Here is a 23,024-nt window from a genome sequence, read left to right on the forward strand (position 1 = left end):
AGAAATCAGAAGCTTAATCGACAAAGATCTGAAATTGCAAGGAGGATGAGAAAAACTCCAAACCCTAGCCTCTCCTTTTATACACCCTCGTGAAACTTATTGGGCTGTCAAGCATCAGCCCATCAACCATCTCAACCCTGAAAACACTCAATGAATCTGTTAAGATACATCAAATCCTTTTACCTTTTTAATCTCAATTGCATTAATTACAGAATCTTAATAAATGAAAATTGAATCTGTTCATGAACCAAAACATCAGATACACACATCCACTACCAATGAACATGAAAGCACCCAGATCGAGAAAGAACACATGTGAGCATAACCAATTTTTTATTATTATTATTATTTTTTTTTCTTTTATTATTATTTTTTTTAAAATTATTAAAAACAAACAACCAAACAGAACACAATACTAACCATACCTTTGCTGTGTCAACCACTTGTTCAGAACAGTTACCAGGAGCTATCACAACCTCTTGAATTGTGGAAGATCAGAGACTTGATGCATGTGGGTAGTCTTTCAAACTGCCAAGCCTTTAGTCTCCACTCCAACCCAACATGTTAAGGCAGCTGGAAATTCTCTCTTTGAAGAGCACACATATGTATAAATATATATTTTTTAATTTTTTTTTATATATGTGTCTCAGCCTTCTGTTAGCTGTTTCACCGAAATGAACATTAGTGAAATCATAAGAGATTGTCAATCACTGACATCAGCCTTATCATCCAACCAGAGTTTTCCTCTTGAGGATGTATGTGTGTGTCTCTTCACAGCTCTTTGACCTCCTTAAAACATGACAACATTTGACAGGATGGATAGACCGATATGAGAGGTAGCTATTTCCCACTGTTGCTTTCAGAGTGCTGATCTTCTATATATTCTAGGATTTCCATGATCTGTCCTAGCACACGTTCATGTCTCTGATCAACACATCTTAGGCAAAAAGGTTAGAATTCACAAACTCCAATGGAATTTCTCAGATTTACAATCTGTTGAAGTCCAGAGGTTTGGTAAACAAATCAGCTAACTTCAAATCAGTGCTCACATGGTCAATCTCGATCAGTTTCGCCTAAACTAATTCATGAACAAAATGGTGTATAATATCAATATGTTTGGTTCGTGAATGCTGAACAGGATTCTTAGAAATATTGATTGCACTCAAATTATCACAATGAATTAAATGAGTATTAGAATCCATACCATAATCAGTGGCCATTTGCCGCATCCGAAGGAGTTGTGTGCAACAGCTTCCTAAAGCAATGTACTCAGCCTCAACAATTGATAGAGAGACACTGTTTTGTTTCTTACTGTGCCATGATATCAGGTTGTTGCCCATGAAGAAACATCCTCCACTTGTGCTGCGACGATCATCCACAGAACCTGCCCAATCAGCATCATAATATCCACTAAGATAGGTGTTAGTATCCTTGGTATAGTAAATACCAAAGTCCAGTGTCGCTTTGATGTACTTGATGATCTTCTTTACAGCTAATAAGTGTGACGTCTTGCCCTTGGCTTGATAGCGAGCACAGATCCCTACTGACAGACATATGTCTGGTCGACTACTCAGATCAAACAAGTAGAAAATAAGTTTTTGATGAAAATGTTTGATGAGTAGCAAATGAGAAATAAATTGTGTTTAAATAGGAGAGGGAGGACGACGGAGAAGAGGGGAGGGAGGGAAGACATGCAAGAGCATGCACAAGCCCAAACTCATGCAAGAACATGCACAAGTCCACACTCATGCAAGCTCATGCAAAATGTCTTGGAAAATACAAAAACATTAAAAGCAAAGTTTGAACAAAACATAAAGAAAAATGGGCCAAGGAAAAGAGATGGACCTTGGACCACGAAATGGGGTGACAAAGGGGATTTGAAAGTGTCACTTAAGCCTCATTAAAAACATTTTCAAGAAAACCCAATGGGACAAAACTTGACAATGGAAAAAGAGTGCATAAGCAACATTTAACCGTTCATCGAACACCCTAAGATGTGATCATCATTAAGGTGGTTTGAGACATGTCTTCTTGCTTCTTGTTCAGCTCCCTAAGTAGTCCATTTATGGCTTGGTTGAATCTCTTGGATTTTGACCTTGTTAGAGAACCCGCCAGAACGATAAATGCTTCCTCAAATGCTTCTTCTGGTATAAGCTGCTCCTCGAATGGTTCTTCAGGTTCAAGCTGCTCCTCAGATTCATGTGGATTGGTTGAGCTGTGCATGGTCTCATCACAGTTGAATAGAAACTCCCAGGAAAGTGTATCGAAGGCTTTAGCTATATCTACTTTGATCACAATCCGCTTTGGACCTTGAGCATTGCGATAACCATTTACTATTTCAGCAGCAAGGATGGTATTCTCCAATAGGAGGCGGTCTTGTACAAAAGCAGTTTGGTTGGAGAGGAGGATAAGGTCGGTAAGACTGGTTTTAATCTTGAAACTAGGAGTTTGGAGACTACTTTGTAAATAGTGTTCAGACAAGATATATGTCGATAGTCCTTTATAGAAGAGGCACCTGGCTTCTTTGGGTTCAAAGTCAAGATTGTTGCATTTGTTGAAGCTGGCAGAAAAGAGGAGTAGAAGAAATGGGTGATAGAGGTAATGACATCAACTCCCAAGATCCCCCGGGCTGTTTTATAAAATTCGGATGTGAAACCATCACAACCAGGTGCTTTGTTATATTTTTTTCCAACAAATTTAATGAATTAAACCACATTAATCGATTACGAGAGGAACATAGTAATAAGTTTATAATTTACCTACATTTTCTATGCTACTTTGAGAGATCTATATATAATAAGAATCCTCAAATAAGATTTATTTTAGCTGAACGGTAGGTTAATTTTTTATTTTATACACAAGGCACACGTAATTTCATCATGTTAACTGAAGTTCCTATAAACAAAATAGAGTCAAGCCGTTCGAGTAGGCCTAAATTCACGTAATCTAGCATTTTGGGTAGTATAATATAGCAAGTTTTGATCCAAAAAATATACTCTATATTAATTAGGAAAATTAGCGTAATCTTTTTAAAGCAGAATATTTCAACCCCCACCATAATTACACTAACTTTCCATTCTCCGTTGCCTCCTTTCTTTTATCTTCTCCTACTTCGTCATCTTGTTTTTCTTTTCAGATATAACATAGATAAATAAACATGTCTTGTTTGTTCATCTTCATCGCTTTGCTTCTGAGTTCTTGTGTCGGATCGTTGACAGCCCTTGATCAGACTTGTGGCAACAAAGTCGTGAACACTATCGTCGTCGACCAAACCGGCCGTGTAGGTAAGTTCCGTACGGTTCAAGCTGCCATTGATTCGGTTGGTGAATGGAATTCTCTATGGATCAAAATCAAAGTTAAACGAGGTGTTTACGTGTAAGTAAAGACCTACTCACTACTGTTATTATATATATTTTTTAAATCCAATTTTAGAACGCAACGTTCTCGATCGACCACAATTTTCTAGCGTTTGATTTGTTTTGAAAGTAAGAAATTACTGTTTTTGGTGTAGAAACGATGACCTAGTAACACTTGACTTCAGCTTAGGCTTCTCCATAATTCTACATATAAAAATATTCTTTATCTAAATATTTGTCTAGGTTTTCATTTTCTTAGGGTATTGTTAATATATATATTCAAAACATAATAAACCCTAATTAAACTTTGATGAATTTTCCCATTAATATTGAATTTGTATTGTTTTGATGTAAAGATTATCAAGACGTTTGTAAGAAGTTAGGAACTACATCAAATCTGGTCGTCATTAATTAATCCGTCATTCAATCAATTTAACGACTAATATATATAATATAGCTGTGTATGATAATTAAATGTATAAAACAGAGAGAAAGTGATAATACCATACAACAAACCGTGCATAATAGTAGAAGGAGAGGGACAAAGAGTCACGACCATCACGTACAACGGTCACGAAGCAACTGACGTCAGCTCAACTTTCACTTCGTATCCACCCCATGTTGTCGTCCGAAACTTATCAATCATGGTACGTAACGGAACGGAGCACCACATTATCTTTTGACTATATACTATACTTTTTTTTTTCTGACGTAACAATATAATTTAGTATTTAGTACTGATACATTTTTATATGGTTGGTGGCAGAATACGTACAATCGTTTGAATAGTCTTACTACTACAGCAAATGGTATGAGTTGGGAAATAAAGCCAGCAGTAGCCGTTTCGGTTTATGGCGATAAATCTGCGTTTTACAACTGCGATTTCTTGGGGTTACAAGACACAGTGTGGGATAATCAAGGAAAACATCATTTCAAAAATTGTTACATCGAAGGTGCTATGGATTTCATTTTTGGAAATGGCCAATCTATTTACGAGGTATGTTTACATAATATCTCTCTATATTATACACTTGGATTTCAATGGCAAACACGGAAACCGTACTTGATCACTATTTACACAAAAGAAACTGTTACATTGACATTTTAAAGACCTTTTTTTTAATTAGCAAACGCCCTAGAAAGGCGGCACAGCTGCACCCTGTAGTAAAGTCAACTTGCTGTTCTAGAAACAGTAATATGATCAGTCATTCAAAAGAAAAGAAAAAACTTTGTTAAAAATTTACGATTCAACAAGTTGATGATTTTGAGACCAAAGATTAAGAAGATGTATGTGAAACAGTATATACATTTTAAGTAAAGAACATATATAATGTTTGATCGATTGACAGGACTGTCAAATAAACGCAACGGCAGGAGCATTGGCATCACAAGTGGCGGTTGGGTACATAACGGCACAAGGAAGACAAAGTGAGTTGGACCCAAGTGGGTTCGTGTTCCTACGTGGTAGTGTATCAGGTAGCACCAGTGTCTATCTTGGACGAGCCTATGGTCCATTCAGCCGAGTCATTTTCATCCAAACCGATCTCTCTTCTGTCGTCCACCCCAAGGGTTGGTTCCCTTGGCACCAAGGTGGCCACATGTAAGCACATCTATAACATTCCATTTAATTTTATGTGATGATGATATATGCAAACTATATATTAATTTTTTTTTTTTTTTGTTTAGATCGAGTTTAACGTATGCAGAAGTTGAATGTAAAGGACCAGGATCGGATATATCTGGAAGAGTTCCTTGGATTGACAAACGTCATTCTTTTGACACTAAACGACGATTCTCTGTCTCTAATTTCATCGACCAAGATGGATGGATTTCCAATATTCCTCGTTTTTAATTGTTTATGAATCTTGTATTTTGTATTTTTTTTCTTCTTGTTGAATATTATTGTGTTTGAACTTTGAACTATAAAAGACTTTTTCTTTTTTTTACACAATTTCATTTACCTTGTAACTTGTAAGACTAGTCTTGGACAAATTATTCAAACCAAACTGAACTGACTAATAATATACTGTATGTATATATTTTCCCGATTCGCTTCTGGTACATTTTGATCGCTCTTTTTTATATAACTTCGGTTTTGGTATTTTACCAAAAAGAAAAAAGAATCTTCCGTTTTTGGTTCGGTTCATAATATTACCCCGAGCAATCCAAATAGTTATTATTATTGGTTCGTTTTATTTTCAAGTTTTGATTCTTTGTATTTTAGTACTGAATAAATTTTCATCAAAATTGTCCTAAAAAAAAAATTAGCCAAATTTTATACGAATACCAATTTTTACTAAAAATAAACCACAAATCTAATATATTAAAAGAGTAGTCGAAAGAGCTAACATTCAATCTCACTAAAATTGACCTCTCTTATCCTTAATGAAAATTGCCCTTAAAATATTTTTGGATAAGTTTTTTTCGCCTATTTAGATTGCAGAAACGCATCACATTCATGCTCAGACTTAGAATTACTATTTTGCTATTAATGAGATTCAGATCTGGACCTTTTTACCCGGTTTCTAAGTTTTTTTTACAAAATCGGAAATCTAATATATTTACGCAATATCTCTTTTAAAAAAATGGAAAATAAATATTAGAATATATTACGAATATTCGTTAAAGAAAATTTCTATTTTTAAAAATATTATAAAGGTAAAGATAATTATGACAATTTTCCTTCTAAGCTATATATATAGAGGCTCAGCCAAAACAGTAGAAGTCATATTCATTAAGCTAAAAATATAGTTTTGAGACTATAATTTTTCTTTTGTATTATTTTGGTTCTAATGAATCAACTTTACTATTGTATGATTTTGATTTTTTTTTCATGTTGATGTACTATCCATATGATTAGGAGCTTTGCATGATTAATTTATATTCTGCTATAATTTTTAATTATTATGTTGAATCATATCAAAAGTTTTATTCATTTTGTACTATTTGATTGTGTTTGTACCTGTCATGGACCATGTATTTTCTTTTGCATATCAAAAACAAGATTGGACGAACAAGTTGATGAAGCAATTAAAAAAAATCAAATCAAATCGGTAAAGTACTATTAATAATTGTGTTTATTTGTTTTTTTTTTGGTGGTGATTGTTATTCAATTTTATTTTCTTGGTTAAACATGATCATTTTTTTATTCGACGATTTTTTCTTCTACAAGAAAATGAGCAAAGACAACTTTTGGTAATATAATCGTGGTCTTTTATATGATTCATCGGATTCTAGTTTTTATGCTGTTTTTTTGTAGTGGTTGTTTGGAAAGCAAGATCAATAAAGTCTATGATTTCTCCATCTATTAAAACATATATACTGTATTATTTTCTATATTTTGTTTTGTAGTTTAGTAATTTGAAATAAACTTTTATATGTAACCTAATACATTTTTTTTTGTTTCACTTGAATTCATGGATGATCATTGATCATTGTGACAACCCGTCCCGTGGATCCCACTAGCTTATGCTAGCTTGTCCCTATAGGCTCCACTCTGGCCCTGCAGGTCAATTGGTGGCATCTTGTCTTGTGGGAAGGTTGTTAAAGGGTGGGGACCAGAGTTCGATGAACGCCTGACGCACCAATAACCTACTGGTGGATTTGGATGTCCACGGTGAGGGGTTAGGATCAATGCCCTGCAAGGCCAGTTTAGGCCTATGGGGGCAAGCTAGCGGATGGCTAGTGGGGTCCACGAGACAGGTTGTTAAAATCATAATTGTGGAGCTACCAAACTGAATATAATGAAATTCAGGTATTAATTTTTGCAAATCGGAAACCTTAATTTTTTAAAATAATATTGTTGCTAATGTTTTTTTGTAATGATTATAGTTGCAGAAAAATTATGGTGTATTCTATTCATAACAAATTTATGGTAATTTTCTTAAAACTTGGATTTCTTTCTGTTTACAAATAGATTTCAATTATAATTATATTTATATGTAACCTATTACATAATTTTTTGTTTCAGTTGAATTCATGGATGATCATTGATCATAATTGTGGATCTACAAAATTGAATATAATGAAATTCAGGTACTAATTTTTGCTAACCCGAATCCTTAATTTTTTAAAATAATATTGTTGATAATATTTTTTGTAATGATTATAGTTGCAGAAAAACTATGGTGGATTCTATTCACAATGGTAATTTTCTAAAAACTTGGATTTCTTTCTATTTACAAATAGATTTAAATATTTTTTATGACTAATATTTAAATAAATATTTGTGACTAATATTTCTTCATAAATATTTGTGACTAATATTTCTTCTTCCTCTTAAATTGATAGAAAGAAGAAGGAAGAAATATTAATTGGATTCGTGATTTCATATCTCAGATATTTTTCAAAAAAGAAAGAGATTAAGGAAGATTAGGAAGATTTTTTTTTTAACAATTTACAATTATTATTTACTTGAAATTGCTTTAGATGGATAAATAATATATAATTAATTGTATATTTCCCATTTTTTTTAATAAAAAAAATCAGAAATCTAAATTTTATATCACATTTAAATTTTAAAAGTAATAGATAATGGGCGTGCTCGTTTCTTACTCGCTCCATTGGCGACACCGACAAGCAAAATATAAGGCCAAGATGCTTTTCTACTCCACCGTAACAGTCAAGGAAAATATAAGATTTTACACTGGCTGAAACATGCAGCGTCCGCATAATCGGCAGTGTGCCACAGTGTTCATCAGTGCGTTAATTTTAAATGATTCGCTGGAATTTTTGTTTGCCATCGTAATAGTGTATTTTTGTTGTCGTCGTCGCTTGTCGCATGAAAGGGAAAAGAACAGGCTCAATAAATACTAGAATATATTGCAAATATTTCTTTGAGAAATCCCTCTTTTTTAAATATTAAATTTCTATGGACTATTTGTTTCACTTTAATTTTTTTTTTAGAACGAAAATTAGAAAAAAAACGGAAATCAAATATTCATATCCCATTTAAGTTTTTTTTAATAGAAAATAAATACTAAAATTTATTATAAATATTTGTTTCAAGAAAATTTAACATTTTTTAGAAAAGTTAAATTTCTATAAATAATTATGACGGTTTGATTTGGACAGAAAGAACTGAAAATCTCGAGAGTTCATATTTCAAATATCCCTTTACTTTGAAGATATGACATAATCTTTTGTGATTCCGATAAAATCTCATATGGTTGCTGCAAATCTCCGGACAAACCATGTTATTCCGACTGGATACTCTATCACTAAAAAGAGGAACAAAGACTCTAAATAAAACAAAAAGTCGTGACAATTAAAATGTATACTAGGTGATACCCTGTGCTACAGCACGGGATGAGACATGTTGCAATTAGTTTATTTATATTTTGAATACATAAAATATTTGGGTTTATGTGCATTTTATAATTATAAAATTTTAAATAGTGCTAAGTAGTATATTTGGTTTATTTACATGGTAAATGTTCAAACATATTTAGATAAGTATGTTGTTTAGACATCTTTAATCCTTTGCACGGTAACAGATATACAATGATCGTTTTGCAGTTTTTTAAAGGTAGCGGTATGCTTAAAGGTGTTAAATTCAAATATTAGATTTTTGGTTTTAGTTTGGAGTATTGCACATATATAATCTACACGTAACTATTTTAGAAAGGCAAATACATCTCGCTCCACCCCGTCTTGTCCTGTCCCGTCCTGTTTCATCTCGTCCTTACCCGTAAATTTTTTATGTTCCATAATTGTTATCTTTTAAATAATTAACTATTAGACAATTTTTATGGTCTAAAATTTGGGTAAAAACATAACTAAATCTTGTGTTTTTCTCACATTTTTTGACATATAATTTATTTCCTTCTGTAAATTATTTCCTAAAACTGTGAGAAAAAATATGCACATATATTAATGGTAATTTCCTTTGCTTGTTTTTTTCTTTTTTTCCTAAAATATTTATAAAGAATCAGAAGTTTAGAATTGATTTATTATGTATTTAAACGTTTTACTTATTTAAATATGATGTATATGTTTTCCTTAATTAATTTATGTAAGATTATGGTTGATTTAATACATAATAAATATATTTGAAGAGAAAATCGATTTGGTAAGATGAGATTATAACTTAATGGCGAATATTCCTTTAAAGAGATTGTACTAAAAGATTAGCAGTTAAGATCAATCTCGGAAATAAAGCAATAATCATAAATATTTGGTAATAAAAATATATGGTTATAGTATAGATACTTTAAAAAATAAGGAAGTCCGAGTGTTTGCCTAATAAGTATAAATCTGTTTGGTTGGGTGAATAACTATTATTGAATTATTTGAATACACAACCCGAATAGTATCAACCTGGATTACAAACGGATCCGCGTTTTTTGTTTTGTTCTATTGTCAGGTTAAACATGATCTGCGTCCTAACCCAGTGGTAATTAAGTTGTCGACCAAGGGGTATTTTTGTCATTTATTGAAATCGAACTATAGGGTTTTTAATTAAATTAAGTGATTCTCTAATCATTTTTAATGAAAAACGTACCAAAACAAAGTCATGGTCCAATTTGAGTCTTGTGGATACTTTTGCTTTAATAGTATAGATATATTGAAAATAAAACGAGTAATTTTAAAAAATAATTTTTCTTTCATTTTTAAAAAACAAATTATATTTTTTTAAAACAAAAATTAGAAAATCTCAGAAATAAAATAATCTTATCCCATTTAAAATTATTAAAAATGAAAAATAAATACTATAATATGTTGTTGCTATTTTTTTGGAGAAAATTATATTTTTAGAAATGTTAAATTTCTATCGATAATTATGAAGGTTTGACTTTGATACTAAATTTTTTTTTGTATACACGCCTCTACACTTCTTTAGAAACAAATTACAAATATATATATATATACATACACTTTATTTTTTATTTACTTCAAAAAAAAGTTATTTACTTCAAATTTAATTTAACTGATTTTCTAACATCATAAAACTAAAATAGTATTATATATAACTAAATATTTTCAACTAATTTCACTGATAACAATTTTGCAATTACATAAAATTTTACATACATTGTATAATGTGAAAAACTAAATTAACAAAAAAATAAGCAAAACATATGTAAATATAAGCAAAACATAAGCAAAGTATTTTTATGGATGTTTTATTATAATAAGAAATAAAATAGACTCTCATATATCATATCTATCTTTTTTTATTACGACGTTAGCATTTTGTTAGTTTATTTAGAAAAGTTTTTTCCAAGCCTCCGACTGAAGTTCAAAGGAGAACGATTTCTCCAGTGACAATCCTGGCTCTGTAATTTCTCAACCTCCTCTCAAAGGAACAAACTACAACCTAATCTCTGGTATACATTGAAGGCTCGGAAGAAATTTGGGTTTAATTTTTGGTCTTGAAACATGATTATTAAGGTACTTCTAAGAAGAATGAAAATTTGAAAATTGTTATGAGCTAATTTACCTGTGTGTGCGTGTTCATGATGAGCTTCAGAACAATAATGATTCTTTCATACAAGGTTTTTTTACCTATTTAGGTTGCAGAAATGCACCACATTCATCCTCATACTTAGGAATACTATTTTGCCGTTAATGAGATTCAAATCTGGACCTTTTTACTGTTTATCTAAGTTTTATTTTTTTTAAAAAACAAAAAAACAAAAATTAAAAAAAAAAACGAAATTTGTTTACAAAATCGGAAATCTAATATATTTATGCAATATCTCTCTATAAAAAATAGAAGATAAATATTAGAATATATTATGAATATTCGTTTAAAGAAAATTATTATTTTTAAAAATATTAAAATGGTAAAGATAATTATGAAGATTTTCCTTCTAAGCTATATATATAGACGCTCAGCCAAAACAGTAGAAGTCGGATTCATTAAGCTAAACATATAGTTTTGAGACTATAATTTTTATTTTGTATTATTTTGGTTCTAATGAATTAACTTTACTATTGTATGATTTTGATTTTTTTTTCATGTTGATGTACTATCCATATGCTTCGGTGCTTTGCATGATTAATTTTTATGCTGCTATAATTTTTAATTATTATGTTGAATCATATCAAAAGTTTTGTTCATTTTGTACTTTTTGATTGTGTTTTAGGTGTACATGTCATGGACCATGGATGTTTTTTTGTATATCAAAAACCAGATTGGACGAACAAGTTGATTAAGCAAGCAAAAAATCAAATCGGTAAAATATTATTAATAATTGTGTTTATTGGTTTTTTTCTGGTGGTGATTGTTATTCAATTTTATTTTCTTGGTTAAACATGATCATATTTTTTTAATCGATGATTTTTTATTCTACAAGAAAATAAGCAAATACAACTTTTGGTAATATAATCCTGGTCTTACATATGATTCATCAGATTCTAATTTTTATGCTCTTTTTTGTAGTGGTTGTTTGGAAAGTAAGATCAAGCAATCACAGACTTTGTCTATGGTTTCTCCATCTTTTAAAACATATATGTTGTATTATTTTCTATACTAGGTTTTGAACCCGTGCATATGTTGTATTATTTTCTATACTAGGTTTTGAACCCGCGCCATGCGCGGATATATTTATATAATTTGTTTTTAAATATTTTTAATATTTTTTTGTCTAATAGCTATACATTGATATTTAATAATAAAATAAATTATTATAGTGTTCTATTTTTATTCAATTTTACATAATGTTTTATAAAATTTTATTAACATTTATTCATGTAATTTTTATTTTGAAAATTTAAATAAAATTAATAGTAGAATTGTATAAAAAACATTATAGAAATATGATGTGTCATTTTCTCTTGCTTGCTATTAGAAATATCAAATTTAAAAATGTTAGAATTTTTTTATTAGCCTATTAATAAATTTAGAAATATTTTGACAAAACATTATAAATAACTACTATACTTTATACCAAAAAAAAACTACTAAACTACCAATATAAAGTACACATGTGTATTGTGTTCTTTTTTTTTTTTTTTCCTTCGGTGATGATAAGAATATATTAAAGTATAAAAAAATAAAAACTTAACAAACCAGATGAGTGGTGTTGCATAAGTCAAATACAGAGAATCAAAAACATCGTCTCTTCACGACTCACCTACGACGTTTCACAAGACTGAGTTGAATCCTTACGTTTATCCTGCCCCTGTCTTCTTCTTTTATTTCTATCCGATATTCGCATCCTAATCCTATGATTGATATTGGTTTGGTGGCAAATATGATTGGTTCGATTAAGGACACGCTAGGGAAATGGGTGAAGTTGGCTGCCGATACTACCAAGAAGGCCGAGGATTAGATAAATGATCATATCAATTAGTAATTGGGATTTCGTTCCACAGCACTGTAAGCTTCTTTTTTCAATATTCTTCTTCTTCTTCCCTTTTGATTAAATGAATTGGGGATTAATTTGATTACTGTCTGTCGGAGAATTTGATAGTATAGGTTATGCCTTTTGGTTAAGTTAGTTGTTCATCCATCTATGCTTCTTTCTTATTAACGCCGGAATCCTGCTTCACGTTCAACCACCGACACAAAATCTAGCCATCACTTGTCATATATATCTGCTCTTCCTTTTGACTTAAGATTGATTCAGAGGTTCTGTGTCTTTGGTTTTTATTACTTGCTTTTATGATGAATTAGTCCATAACTCTATATAGAAAGAAATACATTAATCCAAACCAAAGCTGAAGTTGATTTCTCCAAAAACATATAAAATGAAATATCGGATCTGGCCTTAATTTCAAGGTAGCCCGTTGTATATTTCCTTGTAGACAATATTTTTTACTGTCTTCTCTGCATCATTACAGGGTTTTAGAATGCTTAAACCTGTAAGAGATGTTACATGTGAGAGCGCCACGTACAGCTGACCATGACTGAAAACTGGTTGAGGCGAAAATAGAGAAGCACTGATTTTAAGCTCCAAGAGTCCCACAAGTATGATTGTTTAATTGATGCTAATACTGTATCAGCTCGAGAACCTTGTGGAAAAACTGGTAGTGTTTGTCTGAATTCCCTACCTAGTAGTACAGTCTTGCCTCCAAAAGGTTGGTCTTTATCTTCTGAGTTTTTTCATGGACATCAAGTCTCGTAATGTCCTGTCAACCGCCTCAAATGCGTACTGATGTGCCATGGGCGCCTCATCCCATATGATAAGATCAGTTTTCTCTATTAGTTATGCTAACATCGTTTCTGGCTTTATATGACATAATGAATCTTCATTGAGATCCATGGGAATTTTAAAGCATGAATGTGTCGTTCTTCCTGCAGGTAGAAGCGACAGGGAGAACAACTTTTCTTTCTGATTGCAACTTTTCTGTCTGATGGAGGAAAAGTTGCAGGTGCCATTGTAATTTAATGAGCTCTCTGATTGATCGCGACGAACTATATGTTTCGGTGGAGCTATTGTTTTCAATGATATTGAGCTTGTTCCATTCTCTGTTTAGATGGCTATTTATACATGAAATCTAAAGTAGAATTTGTAAGCTTTCCTTTTTTTTTTGGAAGCTAAGTAGAATTCTTCCGTTTTTGTTTTGAGCTAAAAGTTCCTTTTTTTATTTGAACGATCGATGATATAACATTTATTTTGAAAACAAAAACTTAAATTTACATTTTTTTTACAAATATTTACTTAAATTTACAAATATTTTATAATATTTATTTTATTTCCATAGATTAATTTTTTTTCTATAAATTTTTGTTTTTGATTAGTTTTATACCATTTATTTATTTCCATAGATTCAATTTTTTTCCTTTTTTAAAAAATCTTTTAAAAATGTTAAATTAGAAAAATATTAAATTTACAAATATTTACAAATATTTATTTTATTTCCATATTTTAAATTATTTTATTTTTAAAAAAATCTTATAAAAGTGTTAAATAATGAAGTAGCTAATCCCTATTGGATGTTAACAATATAGTAAGTTTTGTAAATTATAAAAATGTAAAATAAAAAGTGGCTAATCCTTATTGGTTGTTTAAAATCCTACGTGGACAGCTTAAGAAGCTTATACCTCATACTTTTATTTAGTATAGATTTTGTTTTGTAGTTTCGTAATTTGAAATAAACTTTTATATGTAACCTAATACATATTTTTTTGTTTCAATTGAATTCATGGAAGATAATTGATCATAATTGTGGATCTACAAAACTGGATATAATGAAATTCAGGTATTAATTTTTGTAATCTGAATCCGTAATTTTTGAAAATAATATTGTTGTAAATGTTTTTTTGTAATGATTATAGTTGCAGAAAAATTATGGTGGATTATATTCAAATTCATAACAAATTTATGGTAATTTTCTAAAAAATTGGATTTCTTTCTGTTTACAAATGGATTTAAATTATAACTTTATTTATATGTAACCTCTTACATAATTTTTGTTTCAGTTGAATTCATGGATGATCATTGATAATAAATGTGGATCTACAAAATATGAAATTCAGGTATTAATTTTTGCTAACCCGAATCCTTAATTTTTTAAAATAATATTGATGCTAATATTTTTTGTAATGATTATAGTTGCAAAAAAAACAATGGTAGATTCTATTCTTTAAAAATTATGGTAATTTTCTAAAAACTTTGATTTCTTTCTAATTACAAATAAATTTAAATTTTTTTTATGATTTGTGACTAGTATTTCTTCGTAAATATTTGTGACTAATATTTCTTCTTCCTCTTAAATTGATAGAAAGAAGAAGTAAGGAAAATTAATTGGATTCGGGACTTCATATCTGAGAGGTTTTTCAAGAAGGAAAGAGATTAAGGAAGATTAGGAAGAGTTTTTTTTAACAATTTACAATTATTGTTTATTTGAAATTGCTTTAGATGGATAAATAATATATAATAAATAGTAAATTTCCCAATTTTTTTAGTAAAAAAATCAGAGATCATAAGTTATCAGATATCGGGTCTTTTCGTGTTGATACTTGGTTTATGATTGGTGATTTTAACGAATTGGTTGGTAATCATGAGAAAAGGGGAGGTGCTCTGCGTTCAGCCTCTTCTTTTGTGCCTTTTATTTCCATGCTCCATCATTGTGGAATGCTCGAGTTCCCTTGTTTTGGTGAGCAATTATCATGGAGAGGTAACCGGTGCAATAACCAGGTAGTTCGTTGTCGGTTAGATCGTGCTTTGGGTAATGAGGAATGGCATGGCTATTTTCCAAATTCTAAAGTAGATTATTTGGAAATGATTGGTTCTGATCATTGTCCAATTTTAGCAACTTGTCTAAAGACACATACGAGACGGAATAGGCAATTCCGTTTTGACAAACGCTGGTTGGGGAAAGATGGTTTGTTAGGGGCGGTTGAGTCAGGATGGAATCGTACTAAAAATTTCCGGATTCCGGGCTTTGTGGATAAGATAAAAAATTGCAGAAATTTGATTTCTTGGTGGCGAAAGAATAATATTTATTCTGGTCCAAGGCTCATTTCGTCCTTGAAGGCGGCGCTACAGGAGGCGAAAATGGATGACTTGATTTCTCAGGAGGATATTCGGGGTATAGAGAGGAAATTAAAAGAGGCGTATCAGGATGAGGAATTATACTGGCAACAAAAGAGTAGGAAGTTTTGGTTACGGGTTGGGGATAAGAATACTAAATTTTTCCAAGCCTCTACTAGACATCGACGGGTAAGAAATAGGATTATTGGTCTGTTTGATGCAGAAAATGTATGGAATGAATCGGTCTCAGGTATGGAGAATATTGCTACAAAATATTTTGAGGATCTTTTTACGAATTCAGATGTCTGAGGTGTTTCAGAGATGTTACAGGAGATTACCCCTTTAATTTTGAATGCTATGAAGAGAGATCTAATTCGGGATATTTCTGAAGCGGATGTTCGGAAAGCCCTGTTTGCTATGCATCCGGAGAAAACTCCAGGACCCGACGGCATGACGGCTTTGTTTTTTCAACGATTTTGGTCCTTCTTAAAAGGGGATTTAGTGGCTCTGGTTAGAGAATTTTTCCGATCAGGTAGTTTTGATCCACGTTTAAATGAGACGAATATTTGTCTTATTCCTAAAGTTGATCGGCCACCGCGGATGGCGGAGTTTAGGCCGATAAGCCTTTGTAATGTGAGCTATAAAATTATTTCTAAGGTTCTGTACTTTCGGCTTAAACGGTTCCTCCCATCCCTGGTTTCCGAAACTCAGTCGGCTTTTGTTTCGGGTCGCTTAATTACAGATAATATTTTGGTTGCGCAGGAAATATTTCATGGGTTAAATACTAATCGAAGGTGTAAGTCGGAGTTTANTTTGTGCCTTTTATTTCCATGCTCCATCATTGTGGAATGCTCGAGTTCCCTTGTTTTGGTGAGCAATTATCATGGAGAGGTAACCGGTGCAATAACCAGGTAGTTCGTTGTCGGTTAGATCGTGCTTTGGGTAATGAGGAATGGCATGGCTATTTTCCAAATTCTAAAGTAGATTATTTGGAAATGATTGGTTCTGATCATTGTCCAATTTTAGCAACTTGTCTAAAGACACATACGAGACGGAATAGGCAATTCCGTTTTGACAAACGCTGGTTGGGGAAAGATGGTTTGTTAGGGGCGGTTGAGTCAGGATGGAATCGTACTAAAAATTTCCGGATTCCGGGCTTTGTGGATAAGATAAAAAATTGCAGAAATTTGATTTCTTGGTGGCGAAAGAATAATATTTATTCTGGTCCAAGGCTCATTTCGTCCTTGAAGGCGGCGCTACAGGAGGCGAAAATGGATGACTTGATTTCTCAGGAGGATATTCGGGGTATAGAGAGGAAATTAAAAGAGGCGTATCAGGATGAGGAATTATACTGGCAACAAAAGNGGTATCTCAATCGCTCGCGATAGTCCTACCATTTCGCATTTGTTGTTTGTTGATGACAGTCTGTTTTTCTGTAAAGCAGAGGTGACTGAATGTCATACAGTCATAGAAATTATCAGAAATTATGGTAAAGCCTCAGGGCAAGAGGTTAATTTAGAGAAATCTTCTGTAATGTTTAGTAAGAAGGTTCCTTCTGAGATAAGGGATCAATTGAAGTCAGTTATTGGTATTTCTAAAGAGGGAGCNAAGTTTTGGTTACGGGTTGGGGATAAGAATACTAAATTTTTCCAAGCCTCTACTAGACATCGACGGGTNAAGGATCGGTTGGATGACCGAGTCAATGGTTGGAATGCAAAGCTTTTATCGAAAGGTGGTAAGGAGATTATAATTAAATCAGTGGCGTTGGNGAATATTGCTACAAAATATTTTGAGGATCTTTTTACGAATTCAGATGTCTGAGGTGTTTCAGAGATGTTACAGGAGATTACCCCTTTAATTTTGAATGCTATGAAGAGAGATCTAATTCGGGATATTTCTGAAGCGGATGTTCGGAAAGCCCTGTTTGCTATGCATCNGGGTGGCCTGGGATAAATTATGTAAGGATAAGTGTGAAGGGGGGCTAGGTTTCAGAGCCCTGGAACAATTTAATGATGCTATGTTCGCGAAACAGTATTGGCGGTTANGGCTCTGGTTAGAGAATTTTTCCGATCAGGTAGTTTTGATCCACGTTTAAATGAGACGAATATTTGTCTTATTCCTAAAGTTGATCGGCCACCGCGGATGGCGGAGTTTAGGCCGATAAGCCTTTGTAATGTGAGCTATAAAATTATTTCTAAGGTTCTGTACTTTCGGCTTAAACGGTTCCTCCCATCCCTGGTTTCCGAAACTCAGTCGGCTTTTGTTTCGGGTCGCTTAATTACAGATAATATTTTGGTTGCGCAGGAAATATTTCATGGGTTAAATACTAATCGAAGGTGTAAGTCGGAGTTTATGGCCTTCAAAACGGACATGAGTAAGGCTTATGATCGTGTGGAATGAGATTTTTTAGAAGCGGTTATGGTTAAGCTAGGGTTTGATAGGAAATGGATTTCCTGGATCATGTGGTGTGTATCCTCGGTGTCATATCAAGTTCTTCTCAATGGTCAACCCCGGGGTTTTATTAAACCACAGAGAGGTCTGCGTCAGGGGGATCCGTTGTCACCGTATTTGTTTGTACTTTGCACGGAGGTTCTGATAGCGAATATTAAAAAGGCAGAACGGGAGAAGAAACTAACGGGTATCTCAATCGCTCGCGATAGTCCTACCATTTCGCATTTGTTGTTTGCTGATGACAGTCTGTTTTTCTGTAAAGCAGAGGTGACTGAATGTCATACAGTCATAGAAATTATCAGAAATTATGGTAAAGCCTCAGGGCAAGAGGTTAATTTAGAGAAATCTTCTGTAATGTTTAGTAAGAAGGTTCCTTCTGAGATAAGGGATCAATTGAAGTCAGTTATTGGTATTTCTAAAGAGGGAGCTATGGGCTCTTATTTGGGCATTCCTGAAAGCCTCCATGGTTCAAAAACGAAGGTTTTTGGATATGTCAAGGATCGGTTGGATGACCGAGTCAATGGTTGGAATGCAAAGCTTTTATCGAAAGGTGGTAAGGAGATTATAATTAAATCAGTGGCGTTGGCACTTCCTACTCATGTGATGTCCTGCTATAAATTGCCGCAAGAGTTGACATCTAAATTAACGAGTGCTATTTCCACTTTTTGGTGGAAATCCAATGATAGGGCTCGTGGCCTACATTGGGTGGCCTGGGATAAATTATGTAAGGATAAGTGTGAAGGGGGCCTAGGTTTCAGAGCCCTGGAACAATTTAATGATGCTATGTTAGCGAAACAGTATTGGCGGTTAATCCAACATCCGACGTCCTTAATGGCTCGGGTGTTGAAAGGCCGATATTTTAGGAATAAACACCCTCTTATGGCCAAAAAACCATATAACCCCTCCTTCGCTTGGAGGAGTATTTTTTCAACTAAGGGATTGGTGGAACATGGAGCGCGGTGGGCGGTAGGCTCGGGTTGTTCTATTTCGGTTTGGCGAGACCCATGGATACCAGATATTCGACCACGTCCAGCAAATGGTCAGGGAAGACTCTGGTTACCGAGTTTGATGGTGAACCACTTAATTAATCCTGTTACGAAGGATTGGCATTTGCCTACTCTGGAGGAGTTTCTGGATCCAGGGGATATACCGATTATTCGGAGTATGACGGTCAGCAAAGTCCAGCAACCGGATCGATTAGTATGGCACTTTACCAAGTCAGGGAAGTATACGGTTAAATCAGGTTATCGGCTAGCCAGAGAATTAATGACGGAAGTCGAATACGGGCCGACTTGTATGGCCCTTAGGGCCCAGTCGTGGAAACTTGATGTTACCCCGAAGTTCCAACATTTTTTCTGGCAGATTGCTTCGGGCACTCTCCCAGTGTTATAACGGCTTGCGTATAGGGGTGTCCGGTGTGATACTCTATGCAAACGATGTAAGTCTGCAGCAGAGACTATTAATCATGCTCTTTTTGAGTGCCCTCGCTCGCGCGATGTTTGGGGGTTGTCACCGGTTTTGTTAATTCCAGATGGTTTACCATATGCTTCAATCTATGCAAATTTAGATTTTATTTTCTGGCGGGCAGCTTCTCAGTCGGGGGATCCTGATGTAGCTCTTCGTCTTCCTTGGATTCTTTGGTCACTATGGAAAAACAGGAATAAAAAAGTTTTTCAGGGGTTAGAGGCTGAGCCGTTGGAGATTTTAATTCAGGCGAATAATGATAAAGTACTGTGGGAGGAGGCCAAATCTTACTCGGACAGTTATTTGCCTACTACACCTCTGTTGGAAGATAGGGGCGTTTCCTCGATGTCAGATTGATGGTTCATGGAAAGGTTCAGATCCTCTGCAGGGTATGGGGTGGTGGTATTGTAGTGATGAAGATTCGACGCTTCTTCTGGGAGCACGGAGTCAGAGGCGCGGTCCTATATCCTTACATGCAGAGCTATAAGCCTTGATCTAGGCTATGGAGTCACTATTGGCGGCGGGAGTTGTCAGCCATAGCTTCGAGACAGATTGTGCAGAATTGGTGGCGATGGTGCAGACGCCTGATGATTGGCCAGTTCTTTCGCCTCTGTTGGAAGAGTTATTTTTGCTCAAATCAAACTTTCCTTCCTTCTCCCTCACCAGGATCACTCGAGAGCTCAACGTAAGGGCAGATTGTCTAGCCCGTTCTTCGAGATCTTTACTTTCTGAAATTTCTATTGTAAACTCTTTTCCTCCGGTTTGGGCAACCAATCTTGGAGTTATCTTTTAATTTAATTAATTTAATTAATGCTTCTCACACATCATTTCAGTGGAGATTATGCAACGAGACACGAACGCATGGATGCCTATCTCAAAGTCGTTCGCGACTTATCCCAGAAGTTCGAGTTCTTCGAGCTCGTCAAGATTCCACGAAGCGACAATGCTCCAGCTGATGCGCTCGCAACGCTTGCTTCCACATCAGACCCCGATCTCCGCCGAATAATACCTGTGGAGAGCATCGATCGCCTAAGCATCGGCATCAATTCGCTGTCCCTTGCTCCTGTCACATTCCCTGAAGTCGAGTCCTCAGCACAAGTACCGGCAGATTCGAACAACGTCTTTGCAGTACCCGCGGCAGCTCCCGCAACATCACCGACCCCGGTTTTATCACCCCCAGCTCAAACTCCTAATACTTCCACCGAAGACGATTGGCAAACTAAGATTATCGCCTACATCGCTGATGGGATAAGCCCAAAGGATAAGTGGGAAGCTCGACGATTGCGCGCTAAATACGCCCAATACACGATGTTGGATGGCAACTTATTCTGTCATGACGCTAATGGCGCCCTCCTCGTCTGCATCAACAAAAAGGATGCCAACGACATCATTCGGGCGGACGCGCTTTGGCACTTTGAATCCGTCGCAATGATCATTTCTGGCCAACTATGATCGTCGATTGTACCGCATTCGCTGCCAAGTGCGAAAAGTGTCAACGCCACGCACCATTCATCCATTCTCCAACTGAACAATTGCGAACAACCTCACCACCATACCCCTTCATGCGATGGGCGATGGATATTGTCGGGCCGCTAAAACAATCTAACCAAAAGAAGTATCACCTGATCATGACGGATTACTTTACCAAATGTGTCGATGCAGAATCATATGTCTCGCTTGAAGCCAATGAAGTCCAGAATTTTGTTTGGAAGAACATCATATGTAGACATGGACTTCCATATGAAATCGTATGCGACAACGGTTCGAACATCATATGCAGACATGAACATCAGTTCGAAGGATTTTGCGCCGGCTGCCGGATACGCCTGAGTAAGTCAACGCCGATATACCCTCAAGGCAACGGACAAGCGGAGACCACCAACAAAACTATAATCACTGGGATCAAGAAACGGCTCGACGCCAAGAAGGGTCTATGGGCTGACGAACTCGACGGCGTCCTATGGTCTCATCGCACTTCACCGCGCACATCAACTGGACGAACCCCATTCTCACTCGCATACGGCATGGACGCACTCGCTCCAGCCGAGGTAGGAATCCCAACACTCCGACGTTCTATACTCGCTCAAGATCCAGAGCTGAACGACAAAATGTTGTGTGACCGACTCCTATTCATCAAAGAAGAGCGCGACCAAGCTCTACTACGGATTCAGAACTATCAGCAAGCCGCCGCAAAATTCTACAACAAGAAAGTCAAGTTTCGTTACTTTGCGGAGGGTGATCTCGTCCTCCGCAAAGTTTACGAGAATACAAAAGAGAAGAACGCTGGAAAACTCGTCGCGCATTGGGAGGGTCCATACTTAGTCTCCAAGATCTTCAAGCCCGGCCTCCACCAGCTACTCAAAATGAACGGCATGCCAGTCCCGCGATCCTGGAACTCCGCCAACCTCAAGCGCTACTATCATTAGTCAATCTACCCAAAAAAAAAAAAAAAAAAAAGCTCGTCATCGAGCATTCACTTGTAATTTAAACTACGAATGGTTTGATCACTTTCGAGGGTACGTAGGCAGTCTTTCACGAGGTGCAATTATAACTTTAAAAAAAAAAAAAAGTTTCGCAACGAAACACTCTCGAGCGATCTATCGACTCTTATTCTGACGCCCTGGCCAGGCGGACAGCTCTAAAACGCGCTCTGCATGGGTGCAGTGGTGAAATAATCCACGTCCTTACTTCGGTAGGACATTTTAAGCCGAGCCCAGACTCACAAAGCTAGCAGGAACCGGAGTGAGTAAGCCGAGACCCCGACTCGCACACCCGCAATTCCTGCAACATCTACAGGGTAAGCCGATCACGCGTACCGCACCTAAAATAGTACGACAAGTTTGTCTTGTCTACTCGAGACGTTTCGGGGAACAACATATCCAGGGTAAGTCAGAAGACGTCCTGCACTGCAAAATATCCCCTGTAAACAACGAAAAAGTCGCATCTCTATTCTACGCAATAATCAATCTTTGTGCGGCAAAAGCAGCTTCATCATAAAGAAGGAAACAAAAATCGGCAATAATCAAGTTCATAAATCAAAAGCAACCAAGTTTGCAATTACCCAAAGGAAAAGTACAAAAGCAATCAGCAATCGAGTTCTCAATGATAAAGAAAATCCAAAAGCAAGGACAACAAGCAATAATACGAGGACATCACTCGTTAGCAGCATCACCAGCGCCTTCGTCGGCAGACTCCGGAAAAGGCTCTAGATCAGCGTCAGGAAGCGGCGGCACCACAACCCCGTTAACCTTCGCTTCGAACTCTGCGTGGCTAGCTGCGAGACGCTCCATCCTACTCTCGGGAATTGTGATTCCCCTGCCAATCAACT

The 23,024-nt window shown here is 35.0% G+C and overlaps 2 protein-coding genes and 1 long non-coding RNA gene across 3 annotated transcripts; all 3 read left to right on the forward strand.

The window, feature by feature from the left end:
- On the forward strand, window positions 3,030-5,240 carry LOC104736702 (putative pectinesterase 52). Its single transcript, XM_010456739.2, has 5 exons — window positions 3,030-3,375; window positions 3,844-4,003; window positions 4,123-4,353; window positions 4,706-4,956; window positions 5,043-5,240. Exons 1-5 carry the CDS (start codon window positions 3,158-3,160, stop codon window positions 5,206-5,208), a joined length of 1,026 nt encoding a protein of 341 aa, XP_010455041.1. The 5' UTR covers window positions 3,030-3,157; the 3' UTR covers window positions 5,209-5,240.
- LOC104736703 lies at window positions 12,363-13,832 on the forward strand. Its single transcript, XR_759616.2, has 2 exons — window positions 12,363-12,681; window positions 13,146-13,832. It is a non-coding gene; the product is annotated as an uncharacterized LOC104736703 (long non-coding RNA).
- Window positions 20,558-21,148, forward strand: LOC104738227. The gene has a single exon (XM_010458434.1). The coding sequence runs from the start codon at window positions 20,558-20,560 to the stop codon at window positions 21,146-21,148; it is 591 nt and encodes a 196-aa protein (XP_010456736.1).

The sequence above is a fragment of the Camelina sativa genome, chromosome 13 (assembly GCF_000633955.1).
Source record: "Camelina sativa cultivar DH55 chromosome 13, Cs, whole genome shotgun sequence".
Lineage (NCBI taxonomy): Eukaryota > Viridiplantae > Streptophyta > Magnoliopsida > Brassicales > Brassicaceae > Camelina > Camelina sativa.